The sequence below is a fragment of the Brienomyrus brachyistius genome, chromosome 4 (genome assembly GCF_023856365.1).
Source record: "Brienomyrus brachyistius isolate T26 chromosome 4, BBRACH_0.4, whole genome shotgun sequence".
In the NCBI taxonomy this organism is placed as follows: domain Eukaryota; kingdom Metazoa; phylum Chordata; class Actinopteri; order Osteoglossiformes; family Mormyridae; genus Brienomyrus; species Brienomyrus brachyistius.
Window position 1 is genome coordinate 38,184,891 of NC_064536.1, and position 19,582 is coordinate 38,204,472.

Consider the following 19,582-nt stretch of genomic DNA (forward strand, 5'->3'; position numbering starts at 1 on the left):
AATTACTTTGATCAGAGCTGGTTTTAAAGTTGATGAAATTAACATCCATCCGTTACCCAGTGCGGGTTTGTAGAACGAGCCTGAACCATGACCCACGTATTCACGCACGTACAACTGTACACTATTGGTACCGCAGACACAACGAATAAACGTGTTTTCCAGTATTTCTGATGAGAGTAGAAAACTAGCCAGGATGAGTACACTGGCCAAAAGAGGGGGGTGTATCAGTTCATTAGCGGTCATACTGTAAACACAAGTTGCACGAACGTGTAATGAGTGTCTTCTGTCTGCACCTAGAGACATGCGCTGCTCTTTATTACTATGGGCTTTTCAGAGAAGGCGGGAATATGGGTACCTGCGCAGTGGGGAAAGGCGAAGTGGTGGTTCGCACGACCTTATTGCGGAACACCTGGCGGTGAGAGGTAGGAGATTAACTAGGGACTGTCAAGGCTAGTGTTCTTCGTTCTGGTTTGTGTTTGGTGTGGTCTACGGCCAAACACGGTCCATTAAAGTTCTCTTTTTGTGGCACGCGTGTTGCGTGTTCATTATAATACAATAAAAGGTACTTCTGGGATAAAAAATCGGCCCTGGACCTTAGGGCTCCCCACGAGCCCATCGGCCCACCGCGAAAATGTCCGGTATTTCAGATGGCCAGTCCAGCCCTGCCTCTATTTCTGAGCCTCAGTTCCAGAGAGATGCCTCTGGGATCGTACTGGGGTTAAAGAACCGGCCCGAAACGGGCTTTTCCTGAATAAACTGTTTGGTATCTGAACGCAAACATTTTAATAGAACACTTTGCTTTTCCTCCAGTTTGCTGCTGATATCAGCAGTTAAAGACTGCATAAAAACTCAGGCTGAATGACAGACCTGTGCTGATCCTCGCACGGTCCGTGTCCCTTTAAGAGCGGCACAATGGATCGGGAGCGATGAGTAATAAGCATGGAGGCACATAATCCTCCGAGCAGGGCCGTGCACTGAGTAGTGTAGGTGGGACGGACGACACGGGGCTTTGGCGTGAGCGCAATCTGGGTTCCGCAGCGGAGCTTCGGTCGGAGGAAGTACGGATACACGTGAGAGGAAAGGATCGCGGCTGCCGGGCTGTGAGCCCCGGCCGAATCGGTGTCTGCTTACCCCGGGCTTGTCTATCCATCCAAAGCTGCTCTCCGAGTTGTGCGTTCAGCGCGTCGCTTCTTGGTAAGCCCACCCTCCACATTATAAAAACTTTAATTTTTCGTTTTAAAACGTGTAATCCGGTTTCTAATCACGGCAGGATGAAGCTTTGCTTAAGGTAATGGAAAGCAGGTTTTATAGCCCAGGACGATGGAAAGCGCATCTTAGGGAGAGGAAGCGATCTCGGTGGCGCACAGCGCTTCTTATCTACTGTATCCGCTACAGCTTCTGGTACTTTACTATTTCTGGTTCTTTGTGGTGTTTGGTTCCGTGTACCTGTTTTCTGTTTTACGTTATAAAGCCAGAAGTATAGGCTGCGTGAATTCAGCAAACGTGACTGTCCACTTTCCAAACTGTTGCCCGGCACCTGCTCGATTCAGCACCGCAAACGGTGTAACTGACACCGAGATTTCGACATTTGACACTTGCTAAAAATATATTAAAAGTGGGCCTATATATATTATTTATAAGTTATGGGGCGTGATAAGTGCATTGAATGCAACGGCGCTCACATGGTGCCCGAAATTGGCTTTTCTTGAATGATCTTTTTGGTATTTATACATAAAATCAAACATTTTTTTATGTAACACTTTGCTTTTCCTCCAGTTTGCCGCTGACATCAGTAAATGACTGGCTGTATTACTCTTTCGGAATCATAGTAAAGTAAATCTACGCTTGACACACAAAGTGTACAAAATCCCCACCCATACTGCTGTGTTAGTTTAACATGGGGATGATTAATGTAACGTAGTAACGCCTTCACACTTGTATACACACTTCATATCTGTGAAGCAATGCGCGTCTTTTTAATGAGCGATCGCCGAGCGGAGGCATTTAGGGCAGCGTCCCGCTGTGGGTACAGGGGCTCATTTATCCCGGTCAGTGGGCGTGATCAGAGGAGTCTGCCTGCTCTGGAGGTGGGGCAGCTTTCCAAAAGCGAAGTCTTACAAAGCAGAAAACGCAGCAATGTACTTGGTCTTTTGAGCATATTTTCATTAAACGTCGGAGAGGCGGTGAAGCCATGGTCTAACATTTAACAGATTTCCACAGACCCAGAAAGATGCACTGGATTGCAATGGTCAGATGGGAGAATTGGCAGCCCACTAAATACACACCTTTGTATAATACTTCAGATCAATTCAGTTTATTGCACTTAAACGTGTTCTGAACATGTTTAAGGGCAATTCCAAGGGAATTTTCACAAAAATGGAGCTTTGAAGTAAGGAAATAATTACTTGTATCGTGATAATGATAGGGGGCTGCATGGTGGTGCAGTGGTTAGCACAGTTGCCTCACACCTCTGGGACCCAGGTAAATGGTGGTGTTAACATTGTGGGGGGGCTGTCAATCGTCTTGTCCCTGGGCACGAGTAAAACACACGGCTGGGTCTGACGCCTACTTGTTTATTCATAAACCTTCACCTCTATGCAGCCTGTTCTGCTCTACATGTTAATTTCACGTCACTTATCTCATTCTAGGTTTGGATTCAGCTTTTCTAATTCCTCTGCCTGCTCTCAGTTGTTTCTGAGTTTGCTAAATGGCTTCTCACTTTACCGCAGGTTTTAAATACATTTCACCCTTATCTGAGACTGTAGCAGTTCGGGTGCATTCCCCATGGCCGCCGTCTCTGCCACGCGGTCATATCTGAGCCCAGAATCCTGTCCTGCGGCTCTTTATTCACGTTGCCGTCGCACACTGGATTTTAACCCTTCGATGACCGGTGGCTTATTCAGCACGTCGTGATGGTGGGAGGAGGGGAGGGGAGCCTAAGAAAAGGTACTAGAACGTCTGGTGCGTGGGCAGCACTGTGACGCATGTGGTGTCCACTCAGAAGCCCTCCCCCATTCTCTCTCCCTCCCTCCCCCCTCCTCTCTCACTGGACATAGAGAGCCCATTGAGGAGCTTTCCTCATGTCTCTCTCCTTTAGTGTAACATGTGGCTGCTCTGTACTGGCTTCAGTTAGGCAGCCATATTTGTTGATGTGTAGCGAGTGCTCAGAGGAGCCTACATACGTGACGTTTGCATCTTACATCACCGTAGTTACAGCACCTGCCCTTCCCAGAACAACTTGTTATTGCTCAGGGTGACCTGCAGGGGGCGACATGCCTGCCTGAACTTCATGTTTAGGGCTGGGGGGGGGGGGGTGTTAAATGAGGCATCGCTGTGCAGCACGGCCAGGAGCTGATGTCAGTCTACCAGCTGGGGATAGTAGATTGGGACATCACCCTCCATAACAGCACTGGTGGGGGGGGGGTGGCGTCGTCATCTACTACATGCATGGGGATACAGGGGGCATCATTGTGTTTATGTATTGTGCATGGCGCTGGGCTCTGTGGGGGCTGTGTGTTCCCCCTCACAGGTCACTGTGTAGGTGCACTGTGTCACTGCTATTGTGCTGAAAGGTGTCATTGTGCTGTATGCTCCCCACAGCGCTCACTTTCACGCGGACTGGTGTGGGTATGTGGGGGTGTCACCTTTCCCAGGGCCCCACACGGCGTCCTGTGGGATGTCCGTGTCTGACCTCCCGTTCGTTTCTGTTTACAGGTGCGGCCGGCTTCCCGGAGGCAAAGCCGGGATGCGGTGTCCTACCATGGCTGGGACCCTGTCGTGTGGATGACCTCTGACCCCCGGTGAGCAAGGAGGCCCAGCTGCTGATCGCGGTGAGTGCATTAGCGTTAGCATCCTGCAGGCTCCCCCGGAGAGTCTCCAGGTATTAAACCCACCGTCACGTTCTTGGGAATTCCCACAGGAAGGAAAATTCTGAATGTATGATAAAAAATAATGAGACCATAGTTCATTATGTAAGATTTGACTGCTGGGGGAGTCCAGCGGGGCCCAGCACTGAGATGGCCCGTTCTGGGCATGATGTGAAGCTGAGGTTTGCTCTGACTGGGCATCTTCAGCAGGTAACAGGTATTCTCTCATCCCGTGCCCCCCCCCTCCATCCACCCCCCTCACTATTTTTCCACAGTCTGGTTCAGCTGTCAAACGACCCCCCCAATAGAAAGTGGGTTTTTAGGACAATACATTCAGGCCACTCTTCCTAGATTTTGAAGTTGAATTCCTCCTGTTTGAAAGAAATGTAAAAAGTAAATCACCCGTACCACCTCCCTAAAGGCTTGATCCCCCCCCCCCCCCCGGTTTATTACAGGTCACAAACAGAGGAGCTTGTTCCCATACACTTGCTAATTCTGATGGTAATGTTCGTGTTAAAGAGGTATTAAATTTCTCATTTAAAAAATAGCAGCGAATATGCAGTTTGGTTAAATGGTTGCATTACTGCCCTCTGGTGGTGAGTGGATGATCGCTTACCAAACGTCCCCACATCGTTATGAATACCTGTTTTTTTACCGTATGGGGACCAGTGTCCGGGTCCCCATGTGGGGAACTGTATTTTATAAAAATCCGTGACTGCAATGAAAAAACTAAAAATACAAAAACTTATGGTTATAGTTAGAGCTAGGTAGGGGTTAAGGTTGTCATGGTTAGCATTAGCATTTTTCCCATAGAAATGAATGAGCGGTCCATGCAAAGATATGATTACACAACTCTGTGTGTGTGTGTGTGTGTGTGTGTGTGTGTGTGTGTGTGTGTGTGTGTGTGTGTGTGTTTGATCACATTTGTGGATCAGAATGCACCCAAAGTGCAGTAAAACCTGAAACTTCCTTACTTTTGGGGGCATTTTTCAGGTCTCCATTTGGATAGCATCAATTTTATAATGTAAATGTAATCCAAAAAGTAAAAATGCCAAAAGCCTTGTATTTCATTTTATTTCTTATGGTAATGTGTAGGGTTCGGTAAGGGTTAAGGGTGTTGTGACTGTGATTAGGGTTTTTCCTATAGAAGGTCCCCATTTAGATAGGTCAGCCAATGTGTGTGTGTGTGTGTGTGTGTGAGAGAGAGAGAGAGAGAGAGAGAGAGAGAGAGAGAGAGAGAGAGAAAACAAAAGGTGAGGAATTGGCAGCTGGAGGGGGGGCTTGTTTGTGGGAGGGCTGTGACTCAGCATCTGGGCGGGGGAGGGACAAGGGCCATACTAGCCAGTCGGATTGGGTTCGGTGCTGCAGAGAGTGATGCAGGAGAGAGGGGGTGAGAGGGAGGAGAGCAGCACAGCTGATTTCGCTGCAGCGGCCAGTGGATGTGCATAGCGGGCGGGGATGCAGAAGGGGGGCGCTGCCGATCTGGGAGTACAGGAAGATGTCTAGCTCTGCAATACTGAGGACTCCTGCATCCATTTTTGTTCCAGTTAAAACTAGTCTGCTTTGAAAGGCCCTGCAGGGGGCGCTGTGCGCTGGGGCGGCCTGACGCGTCGTACTGCCAGGTGAACAGTGCAGTCCTGGCCGCCTGCCTTCCTGGGAGGATCGCCTCGCTGACCAATCAGAGTCGAGTGGAAGGCTATCCAGAGTTTTGATTGGCCATCTCTGGAGAGAAGTGTGAGGGGGAGGTGCTGTCACCATGGCAACTCCACCCCTCCCCACCGGGAAGCAGCATGCTCCATTTGCTCAGTCCTCAGCGGATGCTGACGGGCGTTTATTTATCTGGCGTAAATAAATGATACTAGGAGTCGGTTTGTTGTGAGGACCCTGGACCCCCCCCCCCACCCCCGACTGGTGGAGAGCCCCCTGAGGCAGAGATCCCTGCGAGCAGCGTTCGCCAGCACCATGGTCGACCGTGCTGAGTACCAGCGTCTCCCTGGCGATGAGGGAGAGGAGGATCTCCCGCCAGCCGAACCAGCACGGTTCGCTGTTGCCCCAGGCAACGGATCTGAAAGCCATCGTCTTCCCGACAACGACACGGAGGTAAAGTGGAGCCCTCTGTATGTCCGGGAAGGTCAGCTGATGGTGTGCATACTGCAGCATGCCCTGCGGCACGGGACTGGTCTAACCGCAGGCTCACCGGGGCCGCGTGGGGCCTGACTGACAGATAAATGGACCAATCGTGGGGCGTGCTCATCAGCTGACTGGGTGACTGATGCTTCCTGTACATGAGTGCCATGTCTGGGCCGTAAGTGGCCTTAGTGCGACTGAAAAGCACAGTACTTTCTCCTGGGCGTGCAAGGCGCAGCCAGCAGGCAGGGAGGGTGTCCTGGCAGATTCGGTTTGACTATACGTGTGTGACCTTTGTCTCTGGTTGGGCTATTTTTCAGTTTGCATACCTGATCCAGGCTCTGAAGACTTGTCTGTGGGTGTTTCTGAGAGGCACTAAATTAAGACAGTTCTTTAAAATCCCCATCCACATCCGATGGAGGAGAGTGGAGGAAACACCCCCCCCCCCCCAAAAAACAAAAAAAAAAATGCAGCCTCTCAGACTGGACACGCCTGGTGTCCGGACCCTGCCAGCACAGCCTGAAGTAATGTCTCCATGCTTTTCCAGAACATTCCTCTTCTCTGGCTGCCGATTATGGGTCTAAAGGAAACTGTGTGGAATGTGCTTTGCCCAGTAGCTGGAATTTGAACAGCTTCTCCGTCCAGCGGGGGGGGGGGGGGGGGGGGCGGCACCCCCATATTTGCAACTGCGTACCCTTGTGTTTTGAAGGTGGACTTTGCTTTTAATTAATACTTCTGACTTTTTTTGGGGAATGAGAGTGGAGTTTGCCACGTGGCTCGCAGGGCGACGCGGTGATCCCTTAAGCAGTTTGGCATTCCCCTTTAAGAAGGGGGGCAGGCTTAAGGTGACCCGCTCAGCCAGGTCGCCACCTTGGACAAGGGCCCAGTGCAGTTGTTTGGAATGGAAGGGGGGGAGGTTAGGGGATAGTGATGGAGGAACTCCTCCATGAAAGAGAATTGGGACACCCCTAAAGCGTGGGCACTTCGTCTGGACCAGCGACAGGAGTAGGGTGCAAGGAGCTGCCCCTGTTGGTGCCTCCGGGGGTGGCGTATGGAGGCCTCCCCTGTCTGGGCATCATCAGCCAGGGGGGGATGGGTTGAGCCCTGGTCCTGGGGGCATCTGTGGCATTTAGCTCTAGAGGCGTTCAGGATGCTCCGCTTTGACACACTCTGGGAGGCACTGCTGCTCGGGGCTCACCGCCAGGCATACAGGGTGAGTCGGCGGTGTGTCTGTGTCTGTGTGAGTCTACAGTGCGTGTGGGTACATTATGGGGACCGTTAAAGAGTACCCTGCCTGTCCACACAATGTAATAAAAGCCTGTCATTTTTGATGTTGTGGGGACCATTTTTCCGGTTCCCATAAGGGAAAACTTGGTTTTCTAAAAATCTGTGACTGCAATTAAATAACTAAAAATACAAAAACTCTTGTATTTTGTTTGCTTACTTATGATTTGGTTAGGGCTGGGTAGAGTTAAGGCAGTCATAGTTAGCATTTTTCCCATAGAACTGAATGAGTGGTCCAAACAAAGATATGATTACAGGTGTGTGTGTGTGTCTATGTGAATGGGGGAGGAGTGTCACTCAGCCTTATTCGCGGTATTATAAGGTCTCTTCATTTCACTATGGCACAACAGCAGCTCCTTCTTGGATGTTGAATTAACAGCCTTTGGATTGTGTAACTTGTTGCGTGGAGAATATGTGTGAGCACAATCCACACACACATACACACACACCTTGGCATGCAGGAGCTAGCTCCCAGCTGTATGTCTGTATGTGTGAGTGTGTGTGTGTGGATTGTGTGTGTTTGTGTGTTTGTGTGTGTGTGTGTGTGTGTGTGTGTGTGTGTGTGTGTGTGTGTGTGTGTGGATTGTGTGTGTGTCTTCTGTCTCTCTCACATACACACACACAGTCATGCCAACGGCATCCTGCTAATTTAATTCCCTCTTGTATATTCTCGTTTTCTGGGCTCTCGAGCTCCCAGACTGACTCACCCGCAGGTTTGGCTGTGCTCACTACTCAGCCATAATCCCCCATAAATCCATGGTGTCCATGGAGCTGAGCAGAGGGGGGTGCCAGAGACGAGACCCTCCTTAAAGGGATGGGCGGATTCCGGCATAGATTTTGTTATACTTTAAAGGGGTGTTTATACCACTTTCTCTCTCTGGGCATCCTGACGGTCTGGTTTAGCAGATCTCATGTGAGACTCCGCCTCCTATGCTTATGGGGGTCACTCCCCCCAATGTGCGTGTGTCTTTACTCCAGATGTTTACAGTTATCTAGCAGAAGTTTATGCAAAGCAACATGCATTTTTTGAGAAATAGGGTCAGTCCCTGTGGCAGCTGGGGGCACAGGGACCCAACATCACTCTGCTTACCCTTGGATTCAAACTCACGACCTACCAATCACAGGCACAGCACCCTGACCTGCAGAGCTGTAGGGGCCGCCCCTCATCTCCCCTGGGCCCGCAGATTGCAGGGTGACCCCTGCTCCTGGGCCATTAGGGTCCGTCTGGGGCCACAGGAAGCAGCAGTGCTGAGACCTGCACACTGTCGGTGGCGAGTCAGGAAACACCCCTCTTCTGTGATGAAACAGGAAACATTGCGGGTTTCACACTTATCTGTGTGTGTCAGCGTTATGACTGGAAGGGGTGTGTGTTCTTTGGAGCCTCCCCAGTGACCAATCAGGTCACCGGTGCCTCCCCAAAAATCAATCAGATTGCTGATGCATGACCATGTGACTTCCGGCCGGCTCTGTGCAGAGGCTCGGTGTCAGCATGGAGGGCGAGGAGGGAACGGAGTGGCTGCTGGGACTGCTGATGGAGGTGCAGCTGCAGCAGTACCTCACACGCATCCGTGACGAGCTCAACATCACACGCCTGTCTCACTTCGACTATGTGAAGAATGAGGACCTGGAGAAGATCGGCATGGGCAGACCCGGTGAGAGCCTCCATGCGCCCGTCTGGTCTTGCGGTCGTGCCAAATGGCAAAGCGTTCATTAGCGTCTGCTTCGCTTTGCTTCTGCGCTTAACCAGAATCTCCACTAGAGGTGCCGGTGTGCGGGGCCTCATCCCTGAGAGGGGTAGTCAGGTCCACTCACTTCTGTCATTTCACACACATGTACTCGGCAGCAGGCAGCAAAGGATGTTTGAGCAATAAGTACAGTACACAAAAGTTAAAATCAATACTAGATGAGAAGTTAGCCAGGAGGTTAAGAGACAAGAGGCCCCTCTGTGGGATCCTTCACCCTAAACCAGTGGAGTAAACGCAGGGTAAAAGTGGGGAAAAGCAAGGTAAAAGTGGTAATGCAGTAGGATATTCTGTTCATGACTTGACAGAAGGGCCTGATGTACGTAAGTATGAAAGTGAAGTCCATGATTTCTGAATCATCAGTGAACTCGGGATAGGTGGGAGTGTTTCGGTTCCAGTAAACACCCCCCCCTTCCCTAGACCCTGTAAACTTCCATTCATAGGGGCTGTGATTTCCTCTCAAGCCTGCCGCCCCAGGAATGTGTGATGTCACACCGTGTGGGAGTCCTGCGTGTTTCAGGAATAATGAACCTCTCTCAGCTTTGGCAGCCTCCTACTGAACACTGTCGTTTAAGGCACGCCTTTGCCCTGATGCTGTGTTTGACTGTGCCCCCCCCCTCCCCAGGACAGAGACGGCTGTGGGAGGCTGTGAAGAGGAGGAAGGCCCTCAGCAAGCGGAAGTCCTGGATGGGAAAGGTCAGCACCATTCATTTAGCATGGCTAATGTGCGACGGCATTTAATCACGTGACACTAAACGGTCACCCGGCTGTGGTGATCCGTTACAGATTAACTTGGCACCCCACAGCCCGAGACCCAGACTGGCACAGAGGGAACATCTGTAAGCGGCACGGGAGAAAACATGGAAGTGAATCAGGAAACAGGAGTGGGAGTTATGGCAGAGCAGAGTTGCCAAGACAGGGAATCAGTCAGAGGACTGTGAACAAGTGGAAGGCAGGGTACTCTTTAACGGTCCCAAAAATAATAAGGTTGCAGGACATGGGGCAGACGGTACAGGATGGGTGAGCCTGGCATCTCTGTAGGGGAGAGAGAGCTGGCTGCTTTGCATCTTCCCGACTGACACAGGCCAGCGTAGAAAACTGACTTATGGACAAACTTTGGCTTTGACCTTGACCACAGTTTACACCTTGTTTGTAATAAGCAGGCCGACTCTCTCTTATTCTATAAAGTTAGTGAGGGGGGTGTTGGGCAGCCAGTTGGCCTTGGTCCCTCAGAGGTTTATTTTTTCTCTACCTTTCTTTCTTTCTTTTTTTTTTCCTGTTTAATTGTTGTAAATTATAAATGATGTACGAGTGTATTACAGTGCCTTAGGGCCTTAGGGTACACAGGCTGGACACAGGACTAGGGCTGTCACTAATGACAATTTGTCTATCAATTAATCTATAGACTATTTTGCTCGATGAATCTAAACGGTTAATTTTCCTCCAGAAAATCATTTACGGTAAGTTTATTTTGAGCACAACAGACTGTATGTTTTCACGGGGCTTTAGATAATGGACACTGGCTTTTCAGCATTATAGGGCCGTCGCCATTACTTGCACCCAGAATTTGATAAGCAGTACACTGAAAAAAATAATGAGAGGTGTATTGTGATGCCCAAAAGTTAGTAATCTGTATAAATTTGCCGTATCTTTATGCTTATTAAATTCGGTTAGCAGAGCATGACATGCTAATGTTTAGGTTAATCATGAAAGCAATTATCACTGAAGCGGCGGTGAAGAAAGGGACAGCTCAGTAGCTAGATCATCTTTTAAAAGAGGAGATATTGTGGTTAAACAAGATAAGAAGATTTTGTCAAACACTTATTTAATGGAGATTCTAATGTAGCAGGCAGACCACTTTATGGCTTTAAAAATGAGTTTATGTAGCATCATCAAGGACAAAAGACAAAAGACAGCTCTCCGGACTAATGGTAATTTAATAAACATGATTAGACCACATGTTGCTTTGCCGGTCCAGAAAAGCGCCTGTGTGTTTCCTCTTCCGGCGTTTGTGCTTAGCGCTAGTGCCGCTGTGTTAAGCCATCGAAACTTCACACAGTGTATAACCACCGTTTTCTTTTGCAATAATTTGAACTACTCCCATAATTATGCAGTGATATTGAAGGAAAACTTTTGTTTTATAAGTCATAAAGATGAAATTAAATTACAATCAAAGGTGCGTTGATTTCAAATATTGATGTTGACACATTTTCAGTGTCATCGACTACGTGAACTAATCGCGGCAGCCCTGGACGGGACAGGGATTACATGTTTGTAGGCCTACTTTGGCCAAACCCAAGGGGAGTTATATAATGATGGATTGAACTGAATGGTCCTGATTTACCTAACAGAGGCTAGCTGGGTTTACTGAGATGTGTGAATGGAACTGACCATGAACCTAATGGCTCGGCTGGGTCTCTCTGTCTCACACACACATGCTCCCATTCTGCCCATCTCTCAGGTCTTCAGCGGCAAGCGTTCGGAGGGCGAGCTGCAGCCCCCGCCGGCCTCTGGCAGCCTGCTCCCCCGACGCTCTCCCACACCCAGCCCCAGCCCCTCGCGCTCGCCGCTGCCCCCGGAGGCCCAGGCGCTGGCTCTCACCTGCCTGATCAGCGAGCGCGACCTGCAGCTCTACGAGAAGCTTGGTGACGGCTCCTTCGGCGTGGTCAAGCGTGGCGAGTGGAGCACGCCCACGGGCAGCCTGGTCAGCTGTGGCTGGGGGGGGTCGGTGTGGGGGTAACCATGAGAAACGCAGTCTTATTGCTGATTTACTGCGTCATCACACCCCCTCCTGAAACTGGGACGCCCTTCAGTGGCCTTTACCCTACAAGTCTGTGTCCTTAATCACTTCGCTGAAGCTCTTTATACTTTGTGCTTGTACAGTCTACTTCATTTCTCTGGACATAAGCTAATCCTAACATGACGACCTTAAGCTCCACCCACCAAGTCTTTTAGCATTTTCAGTTTTTTGATTGCAGTAACAGATTTTTTATAAAAACCCCTTGTGGAGATTGAAAAAATGTCACTACAATGTAAAAAGTTACAGATTTTTATCCGGTCCCCACTTATTTTTATTTCATAACATAAAATTACATTTTTACTTAATTTTATTCTTTACTTTTGCTGTGTTTTATATCTAGTAATTTTATGTCTTTGTGAAGCACTTTGAGTTGCATTCAGTTGTATAAAAGGTGTTACACAAATAAAATTCTTAACTGACCCCCCCACCCCCCTCCTGCTGGTAGACAGGAGTAGTGGCCTGTTGATGTGGGTTAGACAGTAATAAAGTGCTCAGGGATGAGGGCCTGGGAACATGAGAGACTGAAGGCCTCCCCATCCCTCCTGCAGTTAAACGTGGCCGTGAAGTGCCTCAAAACAGACCTTCTGGACCAGCCGGATGCCCTCGATGACTTCATTCGTGAAGTGAACGCCATGCATTCGCTGAGCCACCAGAACCTGATCCGGCTCTATGGCGTGGTCCTCACACACCCCATGAAGATGGTAAGCAGACTGCCTCCTTCGGTTCACTTCAAACATGTTGACCCTGTGATGTCACTTCCTGTAACGTGATGGACATTTCCTGTCAGGTGACGGAATTGGCCCCCCTGGGTTCCCTGCTGGACCGGCTGCGCAAGACGCAGGGCCACCTGCTGATCTCCACGCTGTGCCGCTATGCCATCCAGATTGCCAGCGGCATGGCCTACCTGGAGTCTCGGCGCTTCATCCACCGCGACTTGGCGGCTCGCAACATCCTGCTAGCCTCCAACGACCTTGTGAAGATCGGCGACTTTGGCCTCATGAGGGCGCTGCCGGGCAATGACGACCACTATGTCATGCAGGAGCAGCGCAAGGTTCCCTTTGCTTGGTGAGGGCCCCAGCTTCCCGCTTCTCCCTCCAGCTTCTTCCTTATTTCCTCTTCTAGCTTCTTTCTTCCATCTCCAGCTTCCTCTTCCTGCATCCCACTTGTTCTTCTTGCTTCCTTCTCCAGCTTCCTCCTTCAGCTCCCTGTTTTCTCCTCCAGCTTCTTGATTCCACTGTATCCAGTTACTCCACTCTGTTCCATTTACCCCTCCCTCCAAATGTTGTTCCTTGTCCCAGTTTCCATTCCGTACAGACTATCCCCGTTACGCCCCTCCTTTTGACCAAACTGTTGCACTCTTTCATAGCCCAGAATTTCTAGTTTGAACTGAGTCGTTGGTTTGCCTCTTTTGTACTGTGTTTTTCTAGGCCTTTCCCTAGATCAGTGTTTCTCAATTCAGTCCTTCAAGTCAGACCCTGACCTCTGTTTCTGTGTGTGTTTCTGTCTTTGTGTCTGTGTCTGAGTTCATTCCAGGTGTGCTCCAGAGAGCCTGAAGACTCGGACCTTCTCCCATGCCAGTGACACCTGGATGTTTGGTGTGACCCTGTGGGAAATGTTCTCCCACGGCCAAGAACCCTGGCTAGGCCTCAATGGCAGCCAGGTGTGGGGGAGGGTGCAGGCTCATTTTGGGGGGGCAGCATTCATTTTTATTGGTTGAGTGTGACATCTCCTCTGGTTTTCTGGATAATACAGAATGAGCCCATTACACTTCTGGGCTTTTAATATTCCTGGGTTGATGTGTGTATGGTGTTAGACTACCCTTTCTCTTAACATTTGGTGGTTACTAAGCTAATATTTTTAGCATCTGAATTTACAGTGTATGTGTGTGTGTGTGTGTGTGCGTGCGTGTGTGTGTGTGTGTGTGTGTGTGTGTGTGTGTGTGTGTGTGTGTGCGTGCGTGCGTGTGTGCACCCACAGATCCTCCACAAGATCGACAAGGAGGGTGAACGCCTGTCCAAACCAGAGGACTGTCCCCAGGACATCTACAACGTCATGCTTCAAAGCTGGGCTCAGAAGCCAGATGACCGGCCCACCTTTGTGGCTCTGCGGGAGTTCCTAGTGGAGGTGAGGTCTTGGTTCATATCAAGGACATCCTTAAATCCAATTCAGTATCAGTTTGATTTGAAAGCATTGTATGTGGTTTGTGTTATTGGAACTGTGTATGGCCACCACTAGGGGGTGTCAGTTAGGTTACCTGGTGGTTCTGCTTTCCTCCTACGCTTTCAGACCATGCCCACCGACATGAGGGCCTTGCAGGACTTTGAAGAGCTAGACAAGTTGTTCATCAAGACCAATGATGTCATCACCATTATAGAGGGCAGGTCAGTAGACCTTACAAGACCTTCATAGAGTCTGGACTGATCACAGCGCTGATTTCAGCCAGGACTTCAGTTGCTGTAATCACGCAGGGCGGAGAACTACTGGTGGCGGGGGCAGAACAAGCGAACCCTGAAGGTGGGCCAGTTTCCCAGGAACGTGGTGACCTCGGTGGCTGGCCTGTCAGCCAATGACATCAGCCGGCCACTCAAACACAGCTTCATCCACACTGGCCATGGGGACACCAACCCTCATCGCTGCTGGGGCTTTCCTGACAAGATTGATGAGTAAGAGCTGTATCATCAGTGCCCTCTAGTGGTAGCTCATCTTCTATGCAGTATAGTACCTTCTCAAACACTGCCACATATAGAACATTTTACTGTCCAATCTAACATGACTTAAAAAAATACCAGTTCTAGTGCAAAATGTGTTCCTTCAGGACCTGTGTAGGGAAGCTTTACAGACTTGTGGTGGCCAAAATAGGTCTATAAACATTTAATCCCTGTCTCCTGTCTCCAGCCTGTACCTTGGCAACCCCATGGATCCCCCTGATGTGCTGGGCATGGACTTGACCGGTGCTCAGCCCACACAGCTCCCAGGACGGTCAAAAAGTGAGTGGTGGGGAGGGAGCGTCCATATATGAAGATTCTGTGGGATTGTGGCAGTTCCTGAAATGGCTTGCGAAAGCCCTGTGATTGGATTATTGGCACAAGGTGCAGCCTGGGAAATGTAGTTTCTCCACTGCTTTGCTGCACGCCCGTCCTGTATCCGCCGTGAAGGACGATAATGGCATCGCTTTGCATGCTGGGCTCTTGTTTGCATGTATGAGTGTGATGACTGGACCTTCTGTTTCACACCTTCAGTTACCTCCCCTGCCCTCTACCACTGCCCTGCTTTCCTCCTTTCCTATTTTCTCTCTCTCTCTCTCTCTCTCTCTCTCTCTCTCTCCTCCTCCTCCCTTGTCTCCCCCCACTCTGCGTTCCAGAGGTGCCCCCACCGCGGCCTCCCCAGCCGGCCATTCTGGTTCAGAGTAAGTCCAGTCTGCCCATCTAGCACTCTGCTAGCTATTGGCTAGCACTCTGCTAGCACGCAGCAGTTGAGCTGGGTCCTAACCGTGGGGACGTGACTCTGCCTGAATGTTTTTTGGGGAGGGGGGGTCTTGAGGTCACGCTAACCTCACCCCCCCCCCCCCCCCAAGAGCCTTGGTGACTCTGCACTCCAGCCTTGTAATAAGCCGCACTCTGCTATCACACAGGCTAACATGCTAATAGTGCTATCATTGTTTATTTTCATTTTATCAAGGTTTTGGTGTTGATCCACGTTTATGCAAAAATGGGCCCTGTTTTCGATGGAGAATGACCCCACACAGCATATAGGGCTGCAGAAGCTTGTGTGTAGCATGTTTCGGCCTGGATGCTTGCCAAGATCTGTAGCATTGTTCATGTCGTCGTGACAAGTGTCTATCTCCAACCAGAGCCGTATTACGACTCTGTGAATGAGGATGAGGTGAGCGGGTCGGGCCTGAAGAAGCTCTCCCTGAGGAAACCACCAGAGGTCAAAGGTCAGAGGCTCCGGCCAGCTGCTTGGGTCACTGGTACCTCAGTCCAAAACGAGGTGTCCCTCATCGATTTCATGGAGGAGGTGGCCACCACCCCTGCCATCTCCCCTGTCACAGACATGCACCCTCAGGGTACGGCCGACTTGCTCCTGAACTCCACACCACCGCCAAGCCCCGCCTTCGGCCACTTACCCAATCCGCTGCACCCCTCGCCGGTGGTGGACTGGGACTCTCGGCCCCTGCCCCCAGCTCCGGCCTATGACGAGGTGGCACCAGATGAGGAAGACGTTGAGGTGGGCTCCATCACTGACGAAGCTCAGTGTCATCCTCTGGAGGACAATCTCTTCATGCCCTGTGGTACACAGACAAGCTGCAACTTCTCACAGTCAGCAGAGATCTTCCGTGAGCTGCAGCAGGAGTGCATGAGGAAGCTGAAGGTCCTGGGGGGGTCATCCACGACTCTGCCACATTCCCCCAGCCCCCCCCCTTTCGGGCCAGACCGGATCGTCTCCTCCCCACCCCGTGGAGCTGGCCCTCAGGTGCCCCCCCGCATCCCCATCCCACCGCGGCCCTCCCGGGTTCCACCGTCGCTCCCGCCACGGGATTCCGTGTCCCAGCCCGGGTCACGGAGCCCCAGCCCTGCTAGCCTACCCCAGGCAAGGGCCAGCCTCTGCTCGTCAGCGCCCCCTGCTTCCCACCTGCTCTCTGCTCTCACCGCCCGGCTCATGCCCACCACCCAGAGCTTTGCCCCGGACCCTAAGTATGCTTCCCCCAAGGTGATGCAGGCCGAGGGCCTGGGGGCAGCACGGGCCCCCTGCATCCTACCTGTGGTGCAGGATGGTCAGAAAGCCAGCCAAACTCACTACTACCTGCTCCCCGAACGGCCTGCCTACCTGGACAAATACGACCGCTTCTTCAGGGAGGCAGAGGACGCGGCGCCGGAGAAGCGGCCAGCCAATACAGCCACGGTGCGTCCCATGGTGCACCAGCAACCCTCTGCGCCCTTCAAGACCAACTTCTCCACCAACAATAATGGCAGCCTGGCTGCCAAGCCCATCATCCTGCCCCTGAAGGTCTCCCAAGGTCTGGCTGGGGTGGGCAGAAACAGACAGCCGGGAACCAGCACTGCTGACAGGGTCAAGCTGGTAAGTGGGGCCCAGCTGCATATGATGGTTATGACCAGCAGATGGCAGCACTTAGCTTTTCTGAAAAAGCCTAGGCTGTTATTTTCAGTGTCTGCAGAAGGTCTGGTCATACAATAGCTCAGAGATGATGATAGAAATACTGTTGGGTGGTTCTGATTGGCCAATTGGCTGTACCCATGGCTGCATACAGCAAGGTGATTGGTCCTTTTGCGCAGGTGCAGGAGGCAGTCCATGGAGTGACCACAGAGGAGTGCCAGGCGGCCTTGGAGGAGCATGACTGGAATGTGCAGAAGGCCGTGCAGTTCCTGAAGGTATCTGATCTGGTCTAGCATTCAGCACAAGTTAACATACCTTCATTAGCCTGCATCATCTTCCACAGTTAACTGAAATGGTGTTGCTTGAGTAACCTAAGTGTCCTGTTGGGTGCCCTCTGAAGGTAGAGCAGCTCTTTGGCTTGGGTAGCCGAACCCGAACCGAATGCCTCCGGGTGCTGGAGAAGCACAACTGGAACCTGGAGCAGGCCAGTGCCCAGCTGCTGAGCTCCTACTCTCCTCTGCAAAGGTGAAATGCGTCCAAAGAAAAACCCAGCTCTGCCTTACTTGCTGTAACTGCTTTTTTGAAACCCTCAGATCTGCAGCCATAGTACTGAGGTTCGCTATGTGGTTTGTTTTGTTTTACAGGCGATGATGGATACCCTTACCCACCTGCGGACAGAAAGACGGGTCTTGATTGGCTGATAGTTTCCCCTTATAGTCAAAACGCTGCTATTGGCTGATTGTTCCCAAAATAGGATGACCCTGCAGAGGGGCATGTGGCTGTAGCCCCACCTACAGCAACATCAGCAAATCACATTGGCTGAAGGTCTCGGCATGTTTTTACGCGTACAGGAAGGTTGTTTCCTAAATGATCAGACTGGATCAGTATTGATTTCTGAGCACCCAAGTTACTAAAATGCCAGCCTACAACATTTGTGAGGGTACAGTCGTATAGAACATAGATGTGAAATATTAAAAGGCAAATAAATGTTGAGGAATGGAACATTCAGGAGCACAAAATAAATCCGTCTAGCTCAAATTCAGGTGTATCGAAACAACCGAGTGAAGTGGGAAAGGAACATAAAGGAGTGAGATTCTGCCGTGTTTCGTTTTGTATGTTTGTTGCATAGGTCAATGTTGCATTTAGATGCAGTGTGAGCAAATGTGGCTTCTTATTGTTAGAATCCTTCATGCCTGCATTAGGCCGTTAGCCGCAACCCGCTAATTCCCTTTGTTGTACCCCTCGGCTTCCAGGCGTGTTATTTCCATGATGGGGTCGCTCCACCACCTCTCAGGTCCATCAGCACTTTACTTAAAATACATTTGGACACTAGATCAGAATCTCAGACTGGGCAGGTCCTAGAATCGTCCACAGCCTGGTCCCACTTTCTGTGAAATGTCTGAAATGGACTGGACCTGGACTCGACCATTCTGCTGTCTGGTGGCTGCAGTACCGCGTGTCCAAACCTAAGGTCCAAACAGTAAGAACTGCTTTTTAAAAGTATTATTATTATTATTATTATTATTATTATTTTCAGGAAGTACTGCATGTGTTCAAATCTGCAAACTTGTGGCAGCTTCCATAAAAGTTGGAGCTAATGAGGATTCGGTGTGCTTAAGTTAGCTGTAAATGATTTGTATAGTTCATGAACATTGCAGTATTTGATATTGTAAAGTATAAGCGCTATTTGTAATTTACATTAAAATATATCTAAAACATTCTGCAGTGTGGGTGTCATTATTTTCTGCCACTATCCATGTGGAATTGATATATATATATATCAGGCATTATTATGAATGTGAATTTAATCTGTTTAATCCCACCAGTCACAACGATGACCACATTTTTTTGCATTTTTAAGCTCTAGAAGAGTGGCTGTTGCCTATTCTCTCAAAGGACTTGCTATAAATGAAAGTAGAGGTTGTCTTTATATGAGCAATTTCATGATACTGTTGTCAGTGGTCACATTATGCGCCATTTGTTCAGTAAAAGTTCAGTAAAATTTTATTGTAAAGTCATATTTGAAAATGTGGTTTGTGTTAGGCGTATCAATGAGGGATGTAATGTGAATGTATTCAGTTGTATAGTCCAGGGAACCACACGGACTGAGAATTCCATAGAAACGGATCTAGAATTTCACGTTAACTTAGTCATTGAAACTCTTCATGTGACAGACGGGAAATCCAAACAAACTGCAGCTGTATCAGCGAAGCACCACAGTCTGCAGATGGTCACCGAACATTTCAATGAGGGCTGACTTAGAGGTGCCTGTCAGCAGTACTATGACGTCCGAGCTGAGGTGCACTTCTGCTGGCACAGATCAGGATTGGTATTCCTGAATCCCTACAGCGAGAGAAGCCGATGAGGGTCACCAGGATGGAAAAATGTAGCTCATGTCAGCCACTGTAGCCTTTCCGAGTCTCTTTCTGACAGTTACCCCAAAAGCCTGTACACTCAGAAAGAGGGTATGGCCCTTGCACAGTAAACAACATTAATGTACCTCAATGGTACAGAAATGTTCCTCAGAGTCAGTTTCTATATTTACCTACATATAAGATACAATTGGGAGGCTCTTGAGGGTACAGTCCCAATGACAAGGGGTGGGCTGTGGCCATGCTGGCTGATTAGCCTTCTGTCTGTCCCTTGCA

The 19,582-nt window shown here is 50.0% G+C and overlaps 1 protein-coding gene across 4 annotated transcripts; it reads left to right on the forward strand.

Annotated features, from left to right (window-relative positions):
- Positions 1-594: 594 nt before the first annotated feature.
- On the forward strand, positions 595-18,650 carry LOC125739942 (activated CDC42 kinase 1-like). 4 transcript variants are annotated; one of them, XM_049010513.1, is made up of 17 exons: positions 595-1,194; positions 3,715-3,830; positions 8,752-8,929; positions 9,645-9,715; positions 11,481-11,723; positions 12,368-12,520; positions 12,607-12,884; positions 13,353-13,479; positions 13,797-13,943; positions 14,106-14,200; positions 14,288-14,482; positions 14,715-14,806; positions 15,181-15,225; positions 15,670-16,898; positions 17,114-17,209; positions 17,335-17,459; positions 17,579-18,650. In XM_049010513.1, the coding sequence occupies exons 3-17, from the start codon at positions 8,767-8,769 to the stop codon at positions 17,583-17,585; spliced, it is 3,066 nt and encodes a 1,021-aa protein (XP_048866470.1). In that variant the 5' UTR covers positions 595-1,194; positions 3,715-3,830; positions 8,752-8,766; the 3' UTR covers positions 17,586-18,650. The 4 variants fall into 4 exon arrangements, with proteins under 4 accessions (XP_048866470.1, XP_048866468.1, XP_048866467.1 ...); XM_049010511.1 differs by lacking the exons at positions 595-1,194; positions 3,715-3,830 and adding an exon at positions 5,783-5,966; XM_049010510.1 differs by lacking the exons at positions 595-1,194; positions 3,715-3,830 and adding an exon at positions 6,750-7,206.
- Positions 18,651-19,582: the final 932 nt, after the last annotated feature.